The sequence below is a fragment of the Aythya fuligula genome, chromosome 7 (genome assembly GCF_009819795.1).
Source record: "Aythya fuligula isolate bAytFul2 chromosome 7, bAytFul2.pri, whole genome shotgun sequence".
NCBI lineage: Eukaryota > Metazoa > Chordata > Aves > Anseriformes > Anatidae > Aythya > Aythya fuligula.
In genome coordinates this window covers 18,560,449-18,580,479 of record NC_045565.1, presented here as the reverse complement: position 1 = coordinate 18,580,479, position 20,031 = coordinate 18,560,449, and the positions used below count along the sequence as shown (strand labels likewise).

The 20,031-nt window shown below is 41.8% G+C and overlaps 1 protein-coding gene across 2 annotated transcripts in view; it reads left to right on the top strand.

Moving 5' to 3' along the window:
* The window catches only part of ANTXRL (ANTXR like), a 54,436-nt gene that overhangs the window by 11,012 nt on the left and 23,393 nt on the right, over nt 1-20,031 (top strand). For both annotated transcript variants that reach the window (XM_032190996.1, XM_032190997.1), the window contains exons 2-14: nt 1,007-1,078; nt 1,230-1,301; nt 2,436-2,517; nt 2,621-2,654; nt 4,654-4,733; nt 4,840-4,908; nt 5,110-5,190; nt 5,292-5,352; nt 9,811-9,909; nt 11,201-11,270; nt 12,715-12,793; nt 17,015-17,110; nt 18,278-18,316. In XM_032190996.1, the coding sequence (XP_032046887.1) occupies nt 1,007-1,078; nt 1,230-1,301; nt 2,436-2,517; nt 2,621-2,654; nt 4,654-4,733; nt 4,840-4,908; nt 5,110-5,190; nt 5,292-5,352; nt 9,811-9,909; nt 11,201-11,270; nt 12,715-12,793; nt 17,015-17,110; nt 18,278-18,316 (934 nt within the window). The remainder of the gene's footprint in view (nt 1-1,006; nt 1,079-1,229; nt 1,302-2,435; nt 2,518-2,620; nt 2,655-4,653; nt 4,734-4,839; nt 4,909-5,109; nt 5,191-5,291; nt 5,353-9,810; nt 9,910-11,200; nt 11,271-12,714; nt 12,794-17,014; nt 17,111-18,277; nt 18,317-20,031) is intronic.

Genomic DNA, 20,031 nt, shown 5'->3' with positions numbered 1-20,031 from the left:
CAAAAATTTGTTTCTTACTTCAGTAGTTACGTTTCATAAGTATTTTAGTTCTTGCGTCTAAACCTCTGTGATCCTTCAGGACATGCTGCTGCACTATTCATCTCTCTACTTGTGCCCAAGACACTTGATGCAGGCGTTCACCTTGCAAGCCAAGTGAATGAGCCATTCATTCATGAACACCACAGTCCTAGGGAGGGCTTTTCACACCATTGACTTCTCATGTTTTGTAGCCTTTCAAGTGGCTTGGAAGTGTATGCCGTAGATCCATACAGTGCAAATCAACTGCACTGTAGATATGCTGCACGCAGGGCTCTGTGGTCTGAGTCCCACAAGACTGCTAGGGTTGCTGAGAATGTAAGACCAAACTGAGAAAAGCCATGGAGTGTGAGTAATGCAGTTTATGGATCAGGAATGGGAGCAAAAACCCCTAAGTTTGTGCATATAACTTATTGCCCAAGTTTTCACAGGAAGTTTGTAGCAGGCAGGGATCGACTCTGCAGAACGCTAGTGCTGTGTGTTAGCTATTAGTACTGCCTTTCCCCCTCTGAATTACTTCAAAAGCTTTTTCTTTTGAAACAAACAGTAATTCATGGAAACATTCTCCCACGCGTTCTGGGAGGGTCAAAGACCAGTCCGGACTTTCTGTGTGGCTGCAAGAGCAGAGCTGTGCTCTAGGAAAGTAAATAATCTGTTAGCAGATAATTTAGCAATGTCAAATATTTTCTTCTAGTTCAATTCATTTTATAAATATTTTATGTAACAAATATTTAAAAAAAATATTTCTACTTGTGTTTAGGTCAGTGGGTTTTGTAATAATTGTTCTGTTACCACTTCCAGCACAACTGCTGTAGAAGCCTCACCAGAGCTAGCTGCCCCATCTCTGTGGACCTCTGTCCAGGTTGTGTCTCTAGCCACCTCCAGACTATCACAATCTTAAAATTCAGAGTGCTACAAGGAATTTCACTGTGAAATACGATGAAGGTAATCCATTATGTTTTGTATACAGATCTGGAAGTGTCAGAAATCATTGGACAGAGATTTACTCTTTTGTGGAAAGCCTGGCTGAGAAGTTCATAAGGTAAAGCTTTCTTAGATGGTATTTTAAAATTGATTACGTATATGTACACATACACATGTTCATGCATTATCTCTCATTCACTCCTTATGAAATGAAAATCTGCTGAAGTAATGTGTATGAGACGTGGATCTGGCTTGTTCTTCTGTTTCAGTCCAATGCTGCGCATGTCTTTCATCGTTTTTTCTTCACGAGGCACTACAATCATGAAATTAACAGAAAACAGGCAAGTACTTCCCAGCTTTCATCCCTCCACCCCTCCTCTCAAGTCACTCTCAATGAGTGGCCCCAAAACTAGGACGCAGAGCTCTGTGTCAGTCTTCAGTGTGGCATCAGCTCAGGTACCTGCTTGATGCCAGCAGTGATTGTACCAATGGTGCTGGAGTGTTATCTGCCAGGCTGTTGCATCCCTGCCTTTGGACAACACCTGTGCAAGAGGTGCTTTGCCACTGTGCAGCCAGGCCACAGCCTTTTTAGGAGAGTCTTAGGCCAGAGCAAAATTCTTGTTGCCACCTTCACAATCAAGCCCTCAGGCTTCTGTTGTCTAGACAGAGGTCAAACTTCTTTACTTTTCCCAGGGGGAATTTTCTATTTTCAAATAGGAAAATAGTGTTGAATGTGGTATGAAGGACATCCCTAATCCCAGCCCCTGATTTTTACCTTAATCCCACATACTCCTGTTTCCCCTGTATTTGTGGCTGTGAATCTTTAAGTAATCAGGAAAACTAGTTTTAATTTCCCTGAGTGATCCTCTTGGTTTCCAGGTGTTTGTTTGCGGAGTAGGAAGCTATGCAACAGGAGTGATGGTGTCCAAGTCACTCTTGTACCAGGAAACTGTATGAAGAAGTTTGAGCCTCTCGTCTGGGACAGGAAATTCTCATTCCCATCCTATTTTCATGTTTTCTGGCCTCTGTCTTTATAATGGAAAAGTCTTAATCCCAACTGTCCTGATGATTGATTGAATAATGAGCTTTTAGTCATCCCATTTTCATGACAGGGCCATAAGCTTTTAAATTCTCATTCCATCTGCAGTTTGTCAGTGTTCAATATCTGGCATTTGCTCTAATTCAGTCTTTTCCTGGCTGACAATATAGCAGAATGAGGGAGCAGTGTCAGCATTTCACCCTTAAAAATGTATTAACCCCAGTATTGTATCATATGCCTGGTTTTGTGCTTCTCTGGGTGCTCAGCTCATGTCACAACTGTTTTTTAATCTTAGTTTTACAAGTGTTTTAGCTGGTGTGTATGTGCTTTGTGCCATGTATTGACAGGATGTGTGATCTAGCTGGGTTACAGGAATATCTCACGGGGGGAGGGGAAAACCACCTCTTAATAAAATTCTTTTTTTTTTAATCCAAAGGGAAGCCATAAGACGAGGTCTTGAAATTCTTCAGTATGAAGTGCCTGGAGGAGACACGTTCATGCATGAAGGATTTAAAAGGGTACACACCACAACACCTCCTTTCTTTGATTTATATATGCAAACTTTGATCTCCTTTCTTCTTCTGCACTCAAGAGCTAATAATGTTCTAAAATTTGTTGCAGGCAAATGAGCAGATTTACCATGAAACCTATGGAGGTAGGCATTGCTTATCAATTGTTACATATCTGCATGGAAAAGACAGGGGTGATGGTGTTCTTTATGTGACCTGCAGTAAACCCGCTGAAAGAAGTGTTGGAGAAGGGACTGGTGTTACACAATCATTGCATTCCATTTTGACTACAGCCCTACTTTCAGATGCATGATTCATGGTTTATTAAGACCAGAGGAGACCATTATAATCCCAGATCTGACCCAGTGCAGAATACAGACCAGAACATTGCAGCCGGAGCTGCCCATACTGCATCTAGGGGACAGGAACACCTTCACCCTGCCCTGCCCTGCTCTGTCCTGATGAATCTCCCTGCCCTGATGAATTCAGCCCTGTCTGCTTCGTGCCCCCAGGTTCTCCTTCTTGTTAGCATAGGTACGAGTGTGATCAGCTGGAGATTTTTTCCATCAGTGTGAAAAAGTTAGGATTAGAATCTGAGTTTGTTATGCAATTTTTTGCTAAATTTGGAGAGGGAAATGTATTTGTGTGTGGTTTTTTTTTTTTTTTTTTTTTTTTTTTTTTTTTTTTTTTTGTGGGAGAGGGGAGAAAAAAGAAAAAAACAGGCCTAAGAAGTTGAACTGAGCACTTTCTGCCTAGTTTGCACCCTGAAATTAGTTTTTTTCCAGTTGTAGATAGATGGCCTTTTTGTAAGATTCTTAAGTGTCAATGCCTTATAATAAAATAGGGTGTGCATGTGGAGACTTGAGCAGCAACTCTTTTGTATGGCTTCTCACTTGCTTCTACCAGGCAAATCAAGAGTTTTGATGAGCTAAAGAGAACTGTTTTACCTCTTCCTAAAAGACAGAGAGTAGTTGCTTAGTTCCTAGCTAAGTTGGTTAGGAAGGAAAAAGGAGTAGATGACATCTGGATTTATAAAATAAAGTATTGGGAAAGAAACAAAAATTCAGAAGAAAACAAAGTTTAGATTCTTTATGGCCTCTTTCAAGCATCCTCAGCCAAAAAAATGATGAATATGGGAATCCAAGCTTTTTTTCCCCTCCAAAGTTGCAGGTCATTTTTAAGGTTTTATGTCTGTGTTGACATGACATGGGAAGGACTGCATGGCATAAGAAACCTGTCAAAGCTAATCAGTCTTTAGTTTCAGACAATATCAGGAAAGACACTTGAAACTGTACCAGATTATTCTGATAAAATAATAAATACTTCCCTGAAAGTAATGTGTGCACACATTAGTGAGAATTATTGAAGCAGAATGGTGTGTTGAACCATAGTTTGCATATTATTTGGGATTAAATTTTTAATATCTTGCATTTTTCCAGGTCATATTGTATTCTGTACCACGTTACATACATAGCTATCCAAAGTCTGTGCATTCTTTTCATATAAGAATAGTTGGGACATGAAATGGCTTAGCACAAGACATGTATTTTCTCCAGTGGATCTGGTCTTGCATTTTTTTTTGCTCTCAGAATTCCTATGAACTTCACCAACACTCTTCCTTGCATGAGAAGTATAGGACTGACCCTCCTATGGCAGCACCTTTTCATGCTGTGTTCAGTGGGGTTGCTGCTTTAAAACCTGATGGAGGGAAAGGTAGGGTGGTAGGAAAGCTCCTCTTGCAGAGGTCTCATATCAGCAGTCTCTGGACAATGCTCACGTAGAGAAGTATTTTCCATTTTGCCATTTCCCCACATGAAGGGTCTAGATATAGCCTTGGCCAGATACTGTGTTTTACACAGGACAAAGTTTGTGCATGGACTTTGCCAGAGCATTACTCCCCCTTAAGTGCTGCTTGTGTGTGATGAAGGTGCATGGGTTCCTGCTTGTTGCATGTTGCCATGCATCTGACCTTCAGCTGGGGTAGATCAGTGCATCTCCAATCAAGTCCATACAGATCAGGCTGAGAGTCTGGCCTTGTGGTTTTGTATTTTTGTCAGCAACGAGACATGCGTCACTTCTCTTACTTTCATTGTTCAATCTTGTGTCATCTGTATGTGCTCTAACTGTTCACTGTTGTCCATGTAGGAGTTCGGACTGCTAGTGTGATTATTGCTCTGACGGATGGAGAGTTGCAAGATGTTCAGTTTTATTATGCAGAACAAGAAGTAAGTCACCTTCATGTTTACCTAAACTAGCTCATGTGTAGGCATTTACTGTTTTGGCTCTACTGATTACATGGCTTTGCACTTACTGTCTCTTTTTCTCATGTAGGCCAACAGAGCCAGAAGCTTTGGAGCTATTGTTTATTGTGTTGGAGTGAAAGACTTCAATGAAACTCAGGTAATCCTGCTTGCTTGCTTCTTGTTTTGTTTTTGTTACACTAGTGCAGATATAACAGCATCAGTTGAAGGCATTTATTTAATTACTTGAGGCATAAATCATTTCGTGTCAGTATGATGTCTTTTAGCAAGTATGAAGGAGCCCAGTTCTATTCACTGTGATTTTATTTTCCTCATGATTTATGATTGTCTTTCTTTGCAGCTGTCAACAATTGCTGACAGCATCGATCATGTTTTTCCAGTTACGGGAGGCTTTTATGCCCTTAGAGGAACCATTGATTCAGTAAGTTGGCTATTCTGAAACCTAAAAAAAGGTACTCATTCCTGTGTTAATAAAGCATAGATAAAAAGATCACCAAAAATGCATTTATCTAAATCTTACAGATTCTCAAGAAATCTTGCATTGAGATCCTAGCAGCTGAGCCATCCAGTGTTTGTGCAGGAGGTAAGCGTCCGCAAGAATGATGTGGTAAGGCAAACCAATGACACTGATGGAATATCAATAACTACCTGATATAGTAGATCTCTGATATATTCAGAGATGAAGCCTGTGGATGTGTTAGAGAGATCCCTTAGGGCTGCAGCTGAAGCCTTGTGCATCCCTTCTGAGTGTGAGAAATTGCTGTTGTCAATACGCAGGTAGCCTCTGAATGCTGGCTTGAAGAACTCTCTGAGAGAGTACTGGGAAATTTGGAGATACTGCTCTTTAAAACATCCAACAGAAGGAGGAGACAAAAGTGATATAAAGCCAGACTGCCAGAGGCTATCTTAATGCCTAACGCAACATCTCACAAATTTCTGGAAAGATTGCGTTCCGCAGAGCTGCTAGGGCTTGTCAGCAGTTAGAACAAGATTTTGCAGAACAGTCACAGAAACTTCAGGCTTACTGAACCAGATGTAATTATCTAACTGCATAGGTCGAGATACCTGACATTCTCTAAAGTATTAGTGTTTTACTTACTTGCAGTGAAAGAACTATTAGGGTACAGGCAAATGTGAAGAATCCCAAGAGGAGCTGCTGATAATTTCGTGCCTTTTCTGTCTGGTATATTTAACTTGTATTTGTTCTGTTTACATTAGCAGCTTGCTCTTTTTTTTGCCTACTTAAGAAACTATTGCAGCAGAGAGAGAGTGACATCTTAAGTTTGCTGGACAGTATAGTTTATGGCATGGTTGTTTAGATCTGATGTTCATGTCTTGTGTTCACTTCCTCATCCACTGAAAAAAAGAGTGCATACAAATGCAGGATATAAAATAAGAGGTTCAGGATAAATCTATTAAATAGCACAAAAGAGAAATTGTTCACTCACTTCCACATGTCAATCGCAGTATGATCTTGCCCGTAGTATTTAAATTTAGAACAAATATCCTTGTATCTTTTGCACTATTTTTAAACATGTAAGTGTGGAACAGACGTTTGTCGTAAAAATCTGTGGAAAATTTCAAAAAGGAATAATTTTGCTTTTAAAATTATTCTTTGCAGACTCTGTAGAACTAATCAAAACAACTTAAAAGCTTTTTTATTTCATAGCAAAACATTTTTTTTCTTGCTGTACAACGGGCATATTTTTGCATAACAACTTATTGCAAGTTTTCTTGCTTATCAAAAATTGCTTTTAGCCAGATGAAAGTGTGACAGCTCCAGTAGTGATTTGGCATAATGTTAAGCATATCAAAACATAGAATTTGAAAACAATTTTTTCAAATTTTCAATTTGAAAATATTTTGCAAAAGTTCTTAAGTGCTTGCCTTTTCAGGAAAAGTTTGCCTTTGGTGTCCCTGCCCATGGCAGGGGTTTGGAATTAGATGATCTTTAAGGTCTTTTTCAACCCAAACTGTTCTCTGATTACATGATTTTTGGAAACGACATCTTCCAGCAAAAAGAGCGAAACTGTTTTGAAAAACGTATCAGCTCAATTCTTGACTGAACTCAATTTTTTTTTGTATTCTGTTAACTCAGCAGGATGCTTAAAATCTGGGTTTTGTTCTGTCCCCGCTGATGAAGTCATTCAGCAAAGGTGGGCTCAGGGCAAAGCATGTTACTGAATCACCAGGGCATGAAGATGTGGATCTCAGGTGCCTGAAGGTTTGCTTATAGCAGCAGAGAGCTCGAAAATAGGAGGAAGCAGCAAGGGCAGCTCTAAGTGGTGCAAGCTGTCAACACGTGGGTTAAATGGTCTTTAACACCAAGAATTGGGATTGTAATAGTTTTTACTATGGGCTCAGTCCTGCAAGCCATACCTGGAATCAACAGCAAGAGTTCTACAGCACGTGGCTGCAAATACTTGTGCTTGGCTTTATTGTTTTGAGTAATCCCATTTCCTTCAGCAGAGCCAGAGGTTCGTCTTTATAGCTGTGAGCACCATTGTCTCCTGGAAGGGATCCCCTTAGATTGAACAACTTTTTTCATGGTAGTATGAATCCAGATCCTGAGTTCAGTTCACTGGAGAGTCAGATAATAATTATTTTCTATATGTAATGTGACTTTTTAATGTTCATTATTCAAACTTCAACACAGACAAGTCCTGAGGTATCTGAAGTAATCTAAAAATTTGAAAACACATTAAATTTAGGTAATCACTAATGTAGTTTATTGGTAATATATTATAGGTAAGAAATAAGGTCACATGGTCATTAAATCCTATAGGAAAATATGTAGACTGTGCATTTAGAGCTGGCTGAAAATTGGAACACAACATTTTGTAGAAATATAAGGTTTGTCCCCGTTCTTTTAGTCAGGAATTTTATTTTAAAAAAAATATGTATAATTAAAATCTGCATTTCAAAATTTTGATCAAAAAATACTTAATTTTTTGGAAGTGACATATATTGTGACATTCTCCAGCAAAACAACTTGCTTGTTTTTAGCCTTGAAATGTGGATCTATCCGTGCATTTCTTGTGTGCATGTTATCTGAGTAAGGAGGGGAGAATCAGTCTCGATTTTATTCAATATTAGTACTTATTTCTAGAATCTGGTATGGAAGCAGACAGGCTTTGTGTTGCTCAGTGGAAGCCAGTCTGTACTGGGGATTAGAGCAGACTGACCTACTCCTCACAATTATTCTTGCAGCTCACAATGATTCTTGCAGCTCATAATTACTACAGTGCTGATTACTGGTGTTCTCAGCTTCATTTTTGATTTGCCAGAGGTTTAGTAAATTGCTGATGAAACGATTTCCATGTGGTTGAAGCTGAATTATGACAATTCCTATTGGGGCTCTGGCTCTCTGTGACAAAGCTATCCAGTGAGTCCGTTTACAAATTGATCTAGTTGCGTTATGACAGCTATCTGATGCTTAATGCTTTTTGACCCTGCAAATTTGTCATCCCCGCTGTGGAGAAAAGGAGTTGGGTCCTTTTTCTTCCCTCTGATTTAAAGTGACCAAGACGTGCAGCCTGTAAACAGGCTATCAGTGCCGCAGTGGAGGTGCCTCATATCCTGTTTGACAGCATCGTTGCTTTGATTATGCTTACGGTACATGGATGTGATTGAAAGGTTTTGTTGGATGTGGCATCCTACTGCCCACATCAACTCCCAGGTGTGGATGCAAGCCGTCAGCTTCTCATCAGAGTCACAGAAGCGAAGCCGACAGCGCAGCCAGCGCACACCAGCTCCAACCTACCATCTCGCTGCCAGCGCTGCCCGGTTATTTCAGTGCTGACCTTTTTCCCTTCGCTGTCTTGTCAAAAGCTGCAATCTACGAGCTGACAGTAACTAAGGAAGAAAAGGACGCAGCCAGAGCCAGGGCGCAAAATTAAATGGAATTAGCCATTTCAACAGACCATCACCCAGAACATGTTAATGCTCAGGAGCGTTTGAAGGGGCAGACTTCTCAACAGCAATAACCAAATCCTGTACCAGCTGTCTGCGTTTCCCTGCAAGTCTGGGATTGAAACTCAATTGTCAGCTTGTGTTGATGGGCAGGTTATTCCAAAGTCAGTTCTCACAAGTGACTGTGCAGAACGGCAGTGATGGGGAAAAGAAGGGCAGGAGGGGTAACCTGTCCTGACAAGACTAGACCTCTAGATGTAGTTTTTTTTTTACCTTTTTGTTTTTAAAGTCTTTTTTTTTTTTTTTTTTTTTTTTTATCTTTTTAAAACCACTGAAATACTTCTCAGTGAAATCTTTGTGGTTGCTCCCTTTTAAGATTTAGTATGGGGGGAGGATCTAACTGCAATTATATTTCATCAAGCTGCTTTTCTATAAAATCAAGAGACAAAAATAATTTTTAGATGGGTGTTCAGGTATTGTCAGAGCTCTGGGAAGAAGTGTTACCCATGGAGGTTGTTACTAATATTTAGTAATAAATACAAATAATAGAACTAATAATAGTTCTAAAACCTTGCTATGGAGAAGTAAAACATGCAGCAGATGCTAGTGGGGCTATACACAGGTTCAGTTCTTGTACAGACTGAAAGACTTTCACCAGGGCTTGTGCCAGATACAAAGCCTTTCCCCCTGTTTCATGGCGGGGTGAGGAGGGCAGTCCTGTTTGTCCATGTCTTACTGAACAGAGCAGCTGTTGTTGCTTGAGACCAGAGCGTGATCTGCTGGGAAGAAAAGAGGAAAGCCTGGTGCTTGTGATTACAGAAGGTATCTGCCCCCAAAGCTGTGGAGGAACCATGAGATACCATCAGCCAAGTCAGGCTTGCAGTGTTTTTGAGGCACTGGAGGTCTGTGGGATGCTTGTGGGAGCACCTTCGAGGTGAATGCTGCTCTGCAAAGCACCAATGTCACTATAATACTCTTGGCTATTGCTGCCAAGTACTGATTGTCAATGTGAATGCTTGGATTCAGACACAGGGCGGAGAACAGCTGTTGTCACGTACTTCAGACCACTCTGGAAGGGAATGCTGTATTTGGGCTATTTCTCATAATTCTTTTGTACTTTTACTTACAGAATCCTTTCAAGTTGTGGTAAGAGGCAATGGCTTTTATCATGCAAGAAATATCGACCAGGTACTCTGCAGCTTCAAGCTCAACGACAGCCTTACTATCAGTAAGTCTTCAGGCTGCGGGGTTCCAGTTCCCCACTGGCTGTCATCCCATGGGATGCAGCCTGTCTCCCATCTATATTAGGGGAGCCCTTGCAGTGGTTGTCAGGGAGATGGGTGGGGATATGCATCTAGCAGCTTGAAATTCATCCTTTTTCAGTCTTACAACCTGTGGGCATTGTGTTGTGAGGGCTTATACAGAAGATACTGCTGCACAGTGAATTCCAGGCTCGCTGTAACGATTCACGTGGGTAATACATACAGCCGTCAAGGGCTGGCTATTGGGCTTTAACAGGAAGGAAATAAAATTGCTCCTATTCCATGGATCATCTCCAGAAAAAATAAATAATGCTATCTTGATACCCTGGTGGCGTGTTCAAGCTATTTGTTCACTGACTCAGAAGATGCTTACCATAAAGCAGGGCCCTTCAGCCCTGCTCCTTTCCTCTTTGACACAAGTTACCGGTCTTATCGCAGAGAATATGTAACGTGGAAACTCCCTGTAATTGCTGTGCTCAACGGGGTCTTTTGTTTGGTTTCTCAGCAGCCAGGAAAAGGACTGAATGGCCAAAAAAGATCGAGTGTCCATTTTCTCAGCAGTCCTCTCTTCTTCGTGAGAAGCAGTGTGTGTCTGGCAGGGTGAAGCATGGCATGGGGAGGGGAGCTTGGCTCCTTCTCTCTATATGCTGCCCTTGTTGGCTGAGCACAGTAGGGGCTTTCATACTCTATTGCGGCCAGACTGGTGCCTTCCCTAGCAGTGAATTCGCTTAGAGAGGGTATACATGAATCGCTCCTTCATTTCCCATCCTTGCTGCCTACATAGAGGCTGTGTTAAATAAACTCTGGTGGTCTCACTCCCATCACATTTACAGATGCCCTTTGCTGGGGATTTGCTTCTTGTGGCTTACCAGGTAGCCAGACTCCTGGCTGTCTTGCTTGTCCCTAACCCACTGTACCTTGACTGGATTTCACACTGCAAGTGCTAGGGCTGACCTAGAAGTACAAAGGAGAAAAACTGCCCTAATTCTATATGGCCTCTATGCTGTGTTTTCCTTGGGTTAGGTCTGCAGCAGCTGATATGATAAGACACTGATCTATGTCGGCTGTGCTTTTTTCCGCCATCAGGCTGGCCCTAAAACACATCACTAATTTACCTGCTTTGGCAGGATAAGGCCATGAAAATGAGCTGTGTCTTCAGGTGTGCTTGGGATGGGAGAAACAGGAAAGAACAGCTCTAATAGCTGTTGTTGCTTGAGGTTTTTCTCATTTCTGACAGTTGTATTAATTCCTTTTCAGATGAAAAGCCAACCCTTGTTCACGATACTTATCTGCTTTGCCCTGCTCCAGTAATAGAAGATGCTGGACAGTAAGTATTGCTTTCCAGTAGGTGTCAGGAGAGAGGGGACTTTGGATGGAGATGTCATTACTGAGCCAAGGGCTCATAATTTTACCCAAAGTGCCAAGCTAAGAAGATTAATTTTTGTAATGGGATTAGGGCAATCTTGTGCATACCAAATACCCTCCTAGCATGAGCCAGCGCAGTTCTATTCAATGAAGAATAGGGCTGGTGATAAAAACTCCCACAACAGCTGTGCCACAAACCTTTTGACATCATTGGACCCATGTCATACACAGTCTCTGGAGATACAGCTGCACTAAGTCACCATAATCGTTGGTGTCAGTCCTTACTCTGTTTCTGTGGATGCTGGTGGGTGTTAGGATTGACCTTCCCACTGCAGCCTGCCCAAGAAGCTGCAGTCCAGCTAGCTGCAGCTGTTCTGTACTGCATCTCCAGAACTTGAGGGCTCTGCCTGGGAGGGACAGTCTAATAAGACATCTTGGAAGTCTCCCCCCATGAACCCAGTGCAGCTGGGAGACTATTGGCCATGAGATGACTTGGAGAAAGCTAGAGTTAATAAGAAGAGTGGGGAGGGAGGGTTTCAGATGCTGGTGGGGGAGGATTTTTGAGGATGCCTGTGTAATTTCTCCTCAGTTCCTGTTCCATTTTTTTCCAGGCCAAAAGTTAACTGAGTTCCAAGCAAACTTTTCATTTTGATTGAAAAGAGATACTTGACCTGAATTCTTTTGCTGATGTTTACGTTGCTTTCCATGTTTTGCCCCTGTTCTGCTTTGGTTAGTGTTGGTACTGTTCAGCCATTGTGATCTTGCAGACTTCAGGGAGACATGGCACAAGGCTGTAGCTTTTTCCTTGGTGATCTTCTGGGTCCTTAAATACTGTACTGGGGTCTCCCTCCCCTTCCCTATTTTTGGGTAGTGGGGGAAACATTTTTTTTCTCCTCAGACCCTTTCTCTGATATTGGAGAATGTCTAGGGCCAGATTCTGTTTCAATTTCACTGTTGTTTCAGTAATTTTTCCCCTTACCTTGTGCAGGTACTCTGACTTGACTTAGACAAGCTTTGAAAAAGAAAAAAAATACTGTCTCTTTAAGCTCCGGAAAGATTTAAAATAAAAGCAAAGTCTGGAGGTTTCCTGTGCTATCTAGGGTAGTATTGCAAATGTCTGAGACTGCTACAATTCACTGTCCTAGTGCCCTTTGCCCCAGGTGGGATGGAGACTTTTAAATAAAGAGCATATGTCCCAACTCAATTAAACCAACATAAAAAGGATGGCTCCTGGGCAAGCAGAGAGACAGAGGTAGGTGAGCACCTGAAGCCACAATAATGCCTTGACTCAGCAGGGCATGTTATCCATGCATGTTCATCAGCCAATGGCTAAAACACAGCCGGAATAAAGGGAACAATGAGTATAAAGATGACACTAAAAATAAGTGTATCTGTTTGTGCTTTAGGGTGGTTTTCCTGCAAGTCAGCATGAACAACGGGCTAACGTTCATCTCCAGCTCTGTCAGCATCACCAGCACACAGTGTGTAAGTAATTGCAATGGGGCTTGACAGAGAAACCATGAGACCTAGGAAAGAGGCAGTGGCTCTTCAGGCAAAGCCTCCTTGCAGGGAGCTCATGCTCAGTCAGCTTCAGCATCACAGTTGTTGAGTGAATCCCAGCAGTTCCTTGAAAAATAACCAGGCTAGTTAAGGCTTAATCATAATTGCTGATGGCTAGATTGTGGTATACTTATGGAGTAAACAATTACAACAAAAGTCTCCAGGCCTCTTCCTATCCCAGGAGAGAAATGTCCTTATAGATAGGATCTGGCTAGAAGGGAATCCATGAAAATGGAAGAAAGAGCATCAAGAAGCAATATGCTATTGAGCATTGGGATCACCTGTGGGGTCTGAGGTAAAATGTACAGCATTTGGAACTTTGATGGAGAAGGGCCACAGCATGGAAGATCCTCTAAACTTTCATGTTTTATTTTGTGGTTGGAGTTCACTGCATTTGTTATTAGACCTCCATAATTTACCTCTAGTTCAGGACTTGCCAAGGCTTTTTTTGTTTGTTTGTTTGTTTGTTTGCACTTTTAACAACAGGAGGTAGCTGCTTTTCTCTTGATATCATGGGGGATGAGCAGAAAGATACCAGCCTCACATCCTGTGCTGAGCTTCCTGATACAAGGCTGCTGCCCAGCTAAAGGAGCATGTCCTGCTGTGGGACAGCAATGGCTTTGCTACACATATCCTGGCTGATGTCAGGAAGACCATTTTTCCCTGGGGGAGGGTAAGGGACCAGCAGCTAGAAGTGATCATTCAGCAAAATCTGATTTTAGAATTTTAAAAAAAGCTGACTACAAGTAGATAAATGGTTTTCTTCCTTGCTATGGAGTAGAAATAAACAACAACAATAGCTAGTGCAAGCTAACAACAGTTTACTCTAGAGATTGGGCCTTGTGCTTGCAGACTAAAAGTTTGCCAAAGTACCTGGTATTAAGCACTTGGTATCGAAGCTGGGCTTTATTACTATTGTTAGTGTCAAAAGGACTTTTATAGCCTACACCAAATGCTGTCATATTGGTTTGTAATCATTGTTGGCCTTTCTGACAGCTGCAGAGTAGAAAGACAGGAATGGGAACAGCGACTTGATTTTCTGATGTTTTCAGCAATGCAGCTGGGAAATTTTACAGCATATTGCTGGAACAGCCCAGGGTGTCAGGATGCAGAGTCTAGCAGAGAGAGATGATTTTGCAGTTTTGCCTTATATATATAATTATATTTTTTTACAAACTTTCCTCCAAGTTTTCTACATTAAGGGTTTATATTTCCATAATTTACTCCCTTCTACCCCAGATACCGTGAAGCCTTTTGAGTCCGCAGTGAAACACAAGTGTTAACTGGTGCACTTAGTTACCCACATGTAATTTTTCTGATGGAGGCTGAAGTCTTAGTCCTAGCTGGGGTCCCTTCGGGCCAGAATGTGGTCAGAAGAAGCTTTCCTCTCAATAGCCATAGGATAAAGAGAGAACTCCAATCTCCAGTCCTGTCAATCTCACGTTTTTTGCCCAGCTCCTGCAGATTGAATGTGAAGGAGGCAAGGGGCCTGATTCTCATCTGGTGCAGGAAAGATATCCCAGTTGCATTCCATAAGCAGGGAGGCTGGTAGTTCACTTTCCAACTTTGTCCTAATCTCATGCCTTTCGCTCTTATTGTTTTAGAGACTCCCTCCATTTCCTTTCTTCTCCTGCTCCCTTTTCTGTGAGCGGCAGTCAGCTGGCCTGCTCAGCTCTCCTCCCCAGCTGGTGCTTCTGTCCTTTCTGTACAGTAAGTATCTTCTCCTGACTTTACTCCTAAAGCCTCTGTGCAATCCCTGTGCTCGTTTCTGTTCAGCTGCATTAAGTCTGCTATTTCCTTTTTCGAAGTCCAGCTTCATTACAATGCTTTGTATATTTGATCACTGAAAGAGGACTCTCTAGCTTCTTGCTGCCAGCAGCTCCCGAGCTGCTGCTGGCAAACGTCTTGGTGATTTATATGAGTACTTAGCATGGGAAAAGCAATGCCTGGGAACGGGACAAGGAGGCAATGTGTGTTTGGAGTAATAGTTAGCAGTGGTATGTACATGCCTGTGGCTCATGTGCTGCACTGGTGCTGTGCTTGGATTTGTTGTAAGGAGTACAGAAACGCCTCTTAAAAGTTATACTTGATTTTAATCACTCTTTTCTCAGCAAACTGGCTTCACTGGGAGTTGATATCTCCCAAGTGTCAGTTTCCCAAACGTTTTAGTGCTGTTTGGGGCCAGGGGTGTGCCAGAGGGGGATGCAGCTGAGCTGCAGCTGGGTAGTGTCTTCCAACAGAACCACTTTGGGCAGGACACCTGGCATTCCACCCTGGCTTTCTCCTGTTCCCTGACCTAACGAACGATGTGAGCTATGTAGTGTATCCCAGAACAGGTTGGTTTGTTGCATCTGAGACAAGAAGTTGCAGAGCAGTGGAGGGTTGGTTATGCAGTGCTAGAATTGTGGGATACTGGGGCCCATGCCTAAGCATGGTGTAGGAGCTGTAGATAGGTTAGTCGTGTCTTCACATGCCAGTCCTGACAGATCTAAAATTTGGCCTGAGGAAGAGCAGGTATCACCCTAGTCAGCCACTCAGAATCTCATCTAGACTTTGCAAAACTCTAATCAGCCCATACGTTCTTTTCTACCCTCAGCCTTTTTGCTGTCTGGGGGATAAGCAAATCAACTAGGAACAATGAAGGGAAGCCCTGTTGAAAGAAGGGGCTATGAGTTTGAGTTGTCCTGTCATGAGAATTCAGCAAGTAGTTTTCAGATTTAAGAAGGTAAATCTCATGGACCTTAACCTCCATGCATCTTCACTGGAACTTGCTTTCTTTCCATTAAACGTCCAACCTATCCTTGTTTCAAAGCATCTTATAGCTTTCTCTCTAGCCATCTCACATTCCCTCATCCTGATTGACAGATCTTTCTTCAAGCTTTTTTCAATTCCCAGTCCCAGGCTGTCCTCCAGTTTGCTACTGTTTTTTTTTGTTTGTTTGTTTGTTTTTGTTTTGTTTTTCTTGTTCTCTGGTATCCCAGTTGCTGGTGAAAATAAACCTCTTAAGCTCAATTTACCATTAAAGAGGTTTATTTTCACAGGTCTGGATCACCAGAGCTAATATTAACCTCATCCCAGAGCCCATTGCAGTCCAAGGAAACTGCATGTCTCACCATGCCACTGTTCATCTGCATCAAATGTTTAATTTCCAAAAAGCCATGTGGTTTATATGTTCTGCAGGGGCCAAGCAGCACATCGAAGACCTGCTTTCCTATAGTCATCAGAGCAATACTCAGTCAGCACATCTTGTCATGTTTGCACTCAGAGCAAGATTTCCACAGGAAAAGCTAGTTTCAAGTGTTAATGTTTTGTTTTGTTTGTTGTTTTTGTTTGTTTGTTTGTTTGTTTTTGTTTTTTTTTTAATTCTGGACTCTTTAGAGAAAACTTGACATCTGTTTTGAATGTAGTTCCTTAACTATTTGGCCCCAGACTCCCACCTGCAGAGTGGTAGATAGAATATAAGAAAGAGGAATGGTTAAGCTCACAGCATGTTATTAAAAAGTCAAACCAGTCCCAAGAAGCATACCAAGAACCAGCAGCATTAATGACTAGTTTGTCTAAGTCCTCAGGCTGGGGTTGTGTGCTGTTTGAGTCAAGAGGCAACAGAGGCTGGTGTGGGAGCTGTTGAAGCCGAGATAATAATAAGTTTTGCTCTGTTGTGTGATGTTGACATGTTACGTTACCTGTAAGCTCCTAGCCTCAATATTCCTGTTCTTTGCATATCAACATTGGTATATTCTGCATCTCTAGTGATGGAAGATTGCTTGAGTCTGGCCATGTAGTTTGAAATGTCCTTCTGACAGTATTAAGGGACCTGTCAGCATAGATCTGGGAATGGTTTGTGTACAATTTTAGTTCCTTTGAGTTTAGTGATCTATAGGCATACTGTAAATTTATATATAAACTGCAGATATACATACCACAAACAGGAGGTGCTTTCCCGGAGCATGACTTCAAATACACATTTGTCACACTAAATCCTGATGAGACCCTAATGATAACAATGATGTACTGCACTGCCTAAGTGAGCCCTTGTAGTAAGGGAAACCTGGCTCATTTTGCCCAATCTAATTGCATAAATTCTGGGCTCCAGCCTCATTTTTGGCTTACAGAGATAACTCAAAAGCAATCATCTTTTTTTTGCAGCTGACTGGAACCATCCTTTTCATTGCTCTGCTGATTCTCTTTCTGCTGCTGGCTCTGGCTCTTCTTTGGTGGTTCTGGCCCCTTTGCTGCACAGTGGTAAGTACAGATTTATTTATTTTTACTTGATTTCCATTTTCTTGGCTTAATGCTAAAACGATCACAATGGTTTGGACTTCTAGTTTCTTCATGTAGTAGTGGGCCAAGTAGCTTGACTCTGCAGTGTTATGGATTCTGTAATGCATTCCATTGTGCATCACAGACAAGATCTACCCTTACCTACAGTCAGAGTAATGTAGGGTGCAAATGCCCACACTGCTATTCCAAAAATAGATCAGCTGACTAGATCGCATGCATTTGGGTGAAGCGATGCCTAGATACCCTGAAAGTTACATGATGCAAGTTCTCTGCACAATTTTTGAAGTGCCTGTAAATCAGAAATGCTTTTGCATTATTTGTTAAACATGCAAGTCAGAGTTTAATGTGTGTAGAGCTGAAAGTTGTGGACATTTCACAGAGGCCAGTAAGCACCAGGCAGGGCTGGAAGCCTGGTCTCTTTACGACATGTGGTGGTCCTGGTGCTGCAGCACAAATGTTGCTATCCGTGCAAGTAACTATAGTCTGCTGTTTGTGGTGCTGTGTGCAGTGAGTAATCAGTCATTCCCTTGAGGTTTTTCACAGGAGGAACACTTGCAGGGTCAAGTGCAGTGTTTGCAGAAGAGGATACCAAATGAAATATATAGAAGTAGCCAAATAAACAGCACGTGAGAGCTTCAAGAGGCTTCAGTTCCTTTTCCTGCTGTTGCCTGAGCTTGGCCCAAGTTTCTACAGGGGTTGATGGTTCTGTAAAACAAGCTTTGACACCTGCTGCAGAAGAGTATAATGAAACTGATCTACTAATATGTACATAAGCTCTGCTATTAAACACTAGAGCTAGGCTTTTTTTTATGCATAGGAACTGCAGATTCTGAATGAGTATTTTGCACTAGCTTGGTAATCACACGACATTTTAAGGCAGAACTACCAGGATGTGGAGCTGTATTATGAGTTACTTACGAAGGCACTTCACTTACTGGATAGTTCAATCTGATGGGTTTAGCTTCTCATCTGCTGAAAAAGCAGAAAGGCTAATAAGAGAATTGAATGTGGGGGAACAGAGCAGGGCAACCCATGTATGACACAAGCATGAAAGCAGAGAGGGCGTAGCACTGGGATGGATGAGCCCTACTATTAACGCGGATTTCTCCTGTTGTTTATATATTCCAGGTGATCAAGGAGCCACCTCCACCACCACCTCCAGAGCCTGTAAGTGTGCTATTTCTGAGCTGTCACACTGTCTGCAGCCACTGTAGTGCATCGTACTGCCCAGGAGCATCAGCCCTGGAGGTGTCTTAATGACACCCTGAAGCTGAGAGAGGAAGTCTCTTGGGTCAGGGCAGTTATTTCTGCCTTCTGGCCTCTTTATATAACTACAGCAAGATTATTTTCATTCTCAGAGAAAATAGTTGCATAATTCAGAAGTCCGCAGACCCACAGGTTGTATGGTATTTTGTTCCTTTTGCTGTGCATCACACAAGTGTGTGGAGGAAAATCTTTGCTTCTTAAGCATCAAAAACATCCCTCCTCCAGTAGAGCTGCTGTTCTCAGCAGCAGTTTAGCCCCTTTGGAAGTAAAAAGCAAAGTCTGTCAGCTGAAAGAAACGACAGTGAAGACTGCATTCTTGTGGCTTTACAGGGGAGTGAGCAGGAGCCGGCCTCTGGCTGTGGTTCTGCTGCAGCCTGACCCTTGGCAGGACACTTGGCCCTTCTCTATTTATGTTGTGAGTTGTTGGAGGCTGGGCTGAACTGAGCTCTTTTTGGTATGGTAACACACAGAGGCCCTGACCTCAGCTTAGGTTTCACTCTACTGTTTTGATGGAAGTAATAGCAAGAAATAAAAGCATTTCCAGAGGAAGCTCATGCCAGCCTTTGTTCTTTTCCTAGGCACAGGCAGTTAAAGGGTGGAATATACTTGCCTAACCCACAAGAGAAGCCTACAGTTTGCTGCTAATTTGCTCTAACTTGGCATGAATATCAGGAGACAACCGCAGCTGCTGTTTTGAGGTTGCAAAAGGCCACCATTGCTGTGTCTGTGATCCTGTTGCTTGTCCTGGGCAGCAGCACCATGACAATTTAACTTAAGAATATGCACCAAAAATCATGCTTGGTATAGGAGATATTTAGTATAAATTCTTTATCAACAATAATAGCATAAGCCATAATTAATTGTCCTGTAACTGTCAGGCTTTCCAGTAATAAGGGTTGTTAGACATACAGAATTTAAATCTGTTAGATCCCATGGAAGAGATGGGGTTTCTTATGTGGTGCTCAAGTTCCCAATGAAGTGAAACAAATTAAAACTGCTGATATAGTTCACTGGTTGTTGTCTTTAATGTGACACAAAATGGGTTTGTGTGTTATACCCTTCCAAAACAACATCAAAACATGCACAAAATGACTTCCTTGTGTATTTCTGTGACTTGAGGGGGACACCCCCAAATTCCTTACCAGTAATGGAAATGTCTTGCCTGGCTATACTGAAGAATTTGTTGGAAGAACTGACACACGAGCACGAGGTATAGCTAAGAGTTCAAATGTCACTGAATGGAAATAGCTTTCTCCAAGGCATAACCTAAGAGTTAAGTATGAATAAGCAAAAATAAAGACATGCTTTTAAAAAGACATTATTGGCTTTTGGAGCCTCAATTCCTTTCACGTTGAAATAGAAACATGTAGGGCCACTTCAAGAAAATGTCACCTAATAACCTAGCAACAAATTGTCTTTCTCTAGTATTTGGATTTCACTTGATTTATTTTATTTTTTAAATTGTTATTTGAATAAAAATTCCACAGTGTTTCTAGAATCATACTTGTACTGATGAAAATTGAGTGCTATTGTATTGATGAAAATTGAGGCCAGTCCAACAGCAGCATTCACATCTATATATCAACATTAGGTGTGTTTTTTTTCTTTTTATTTTT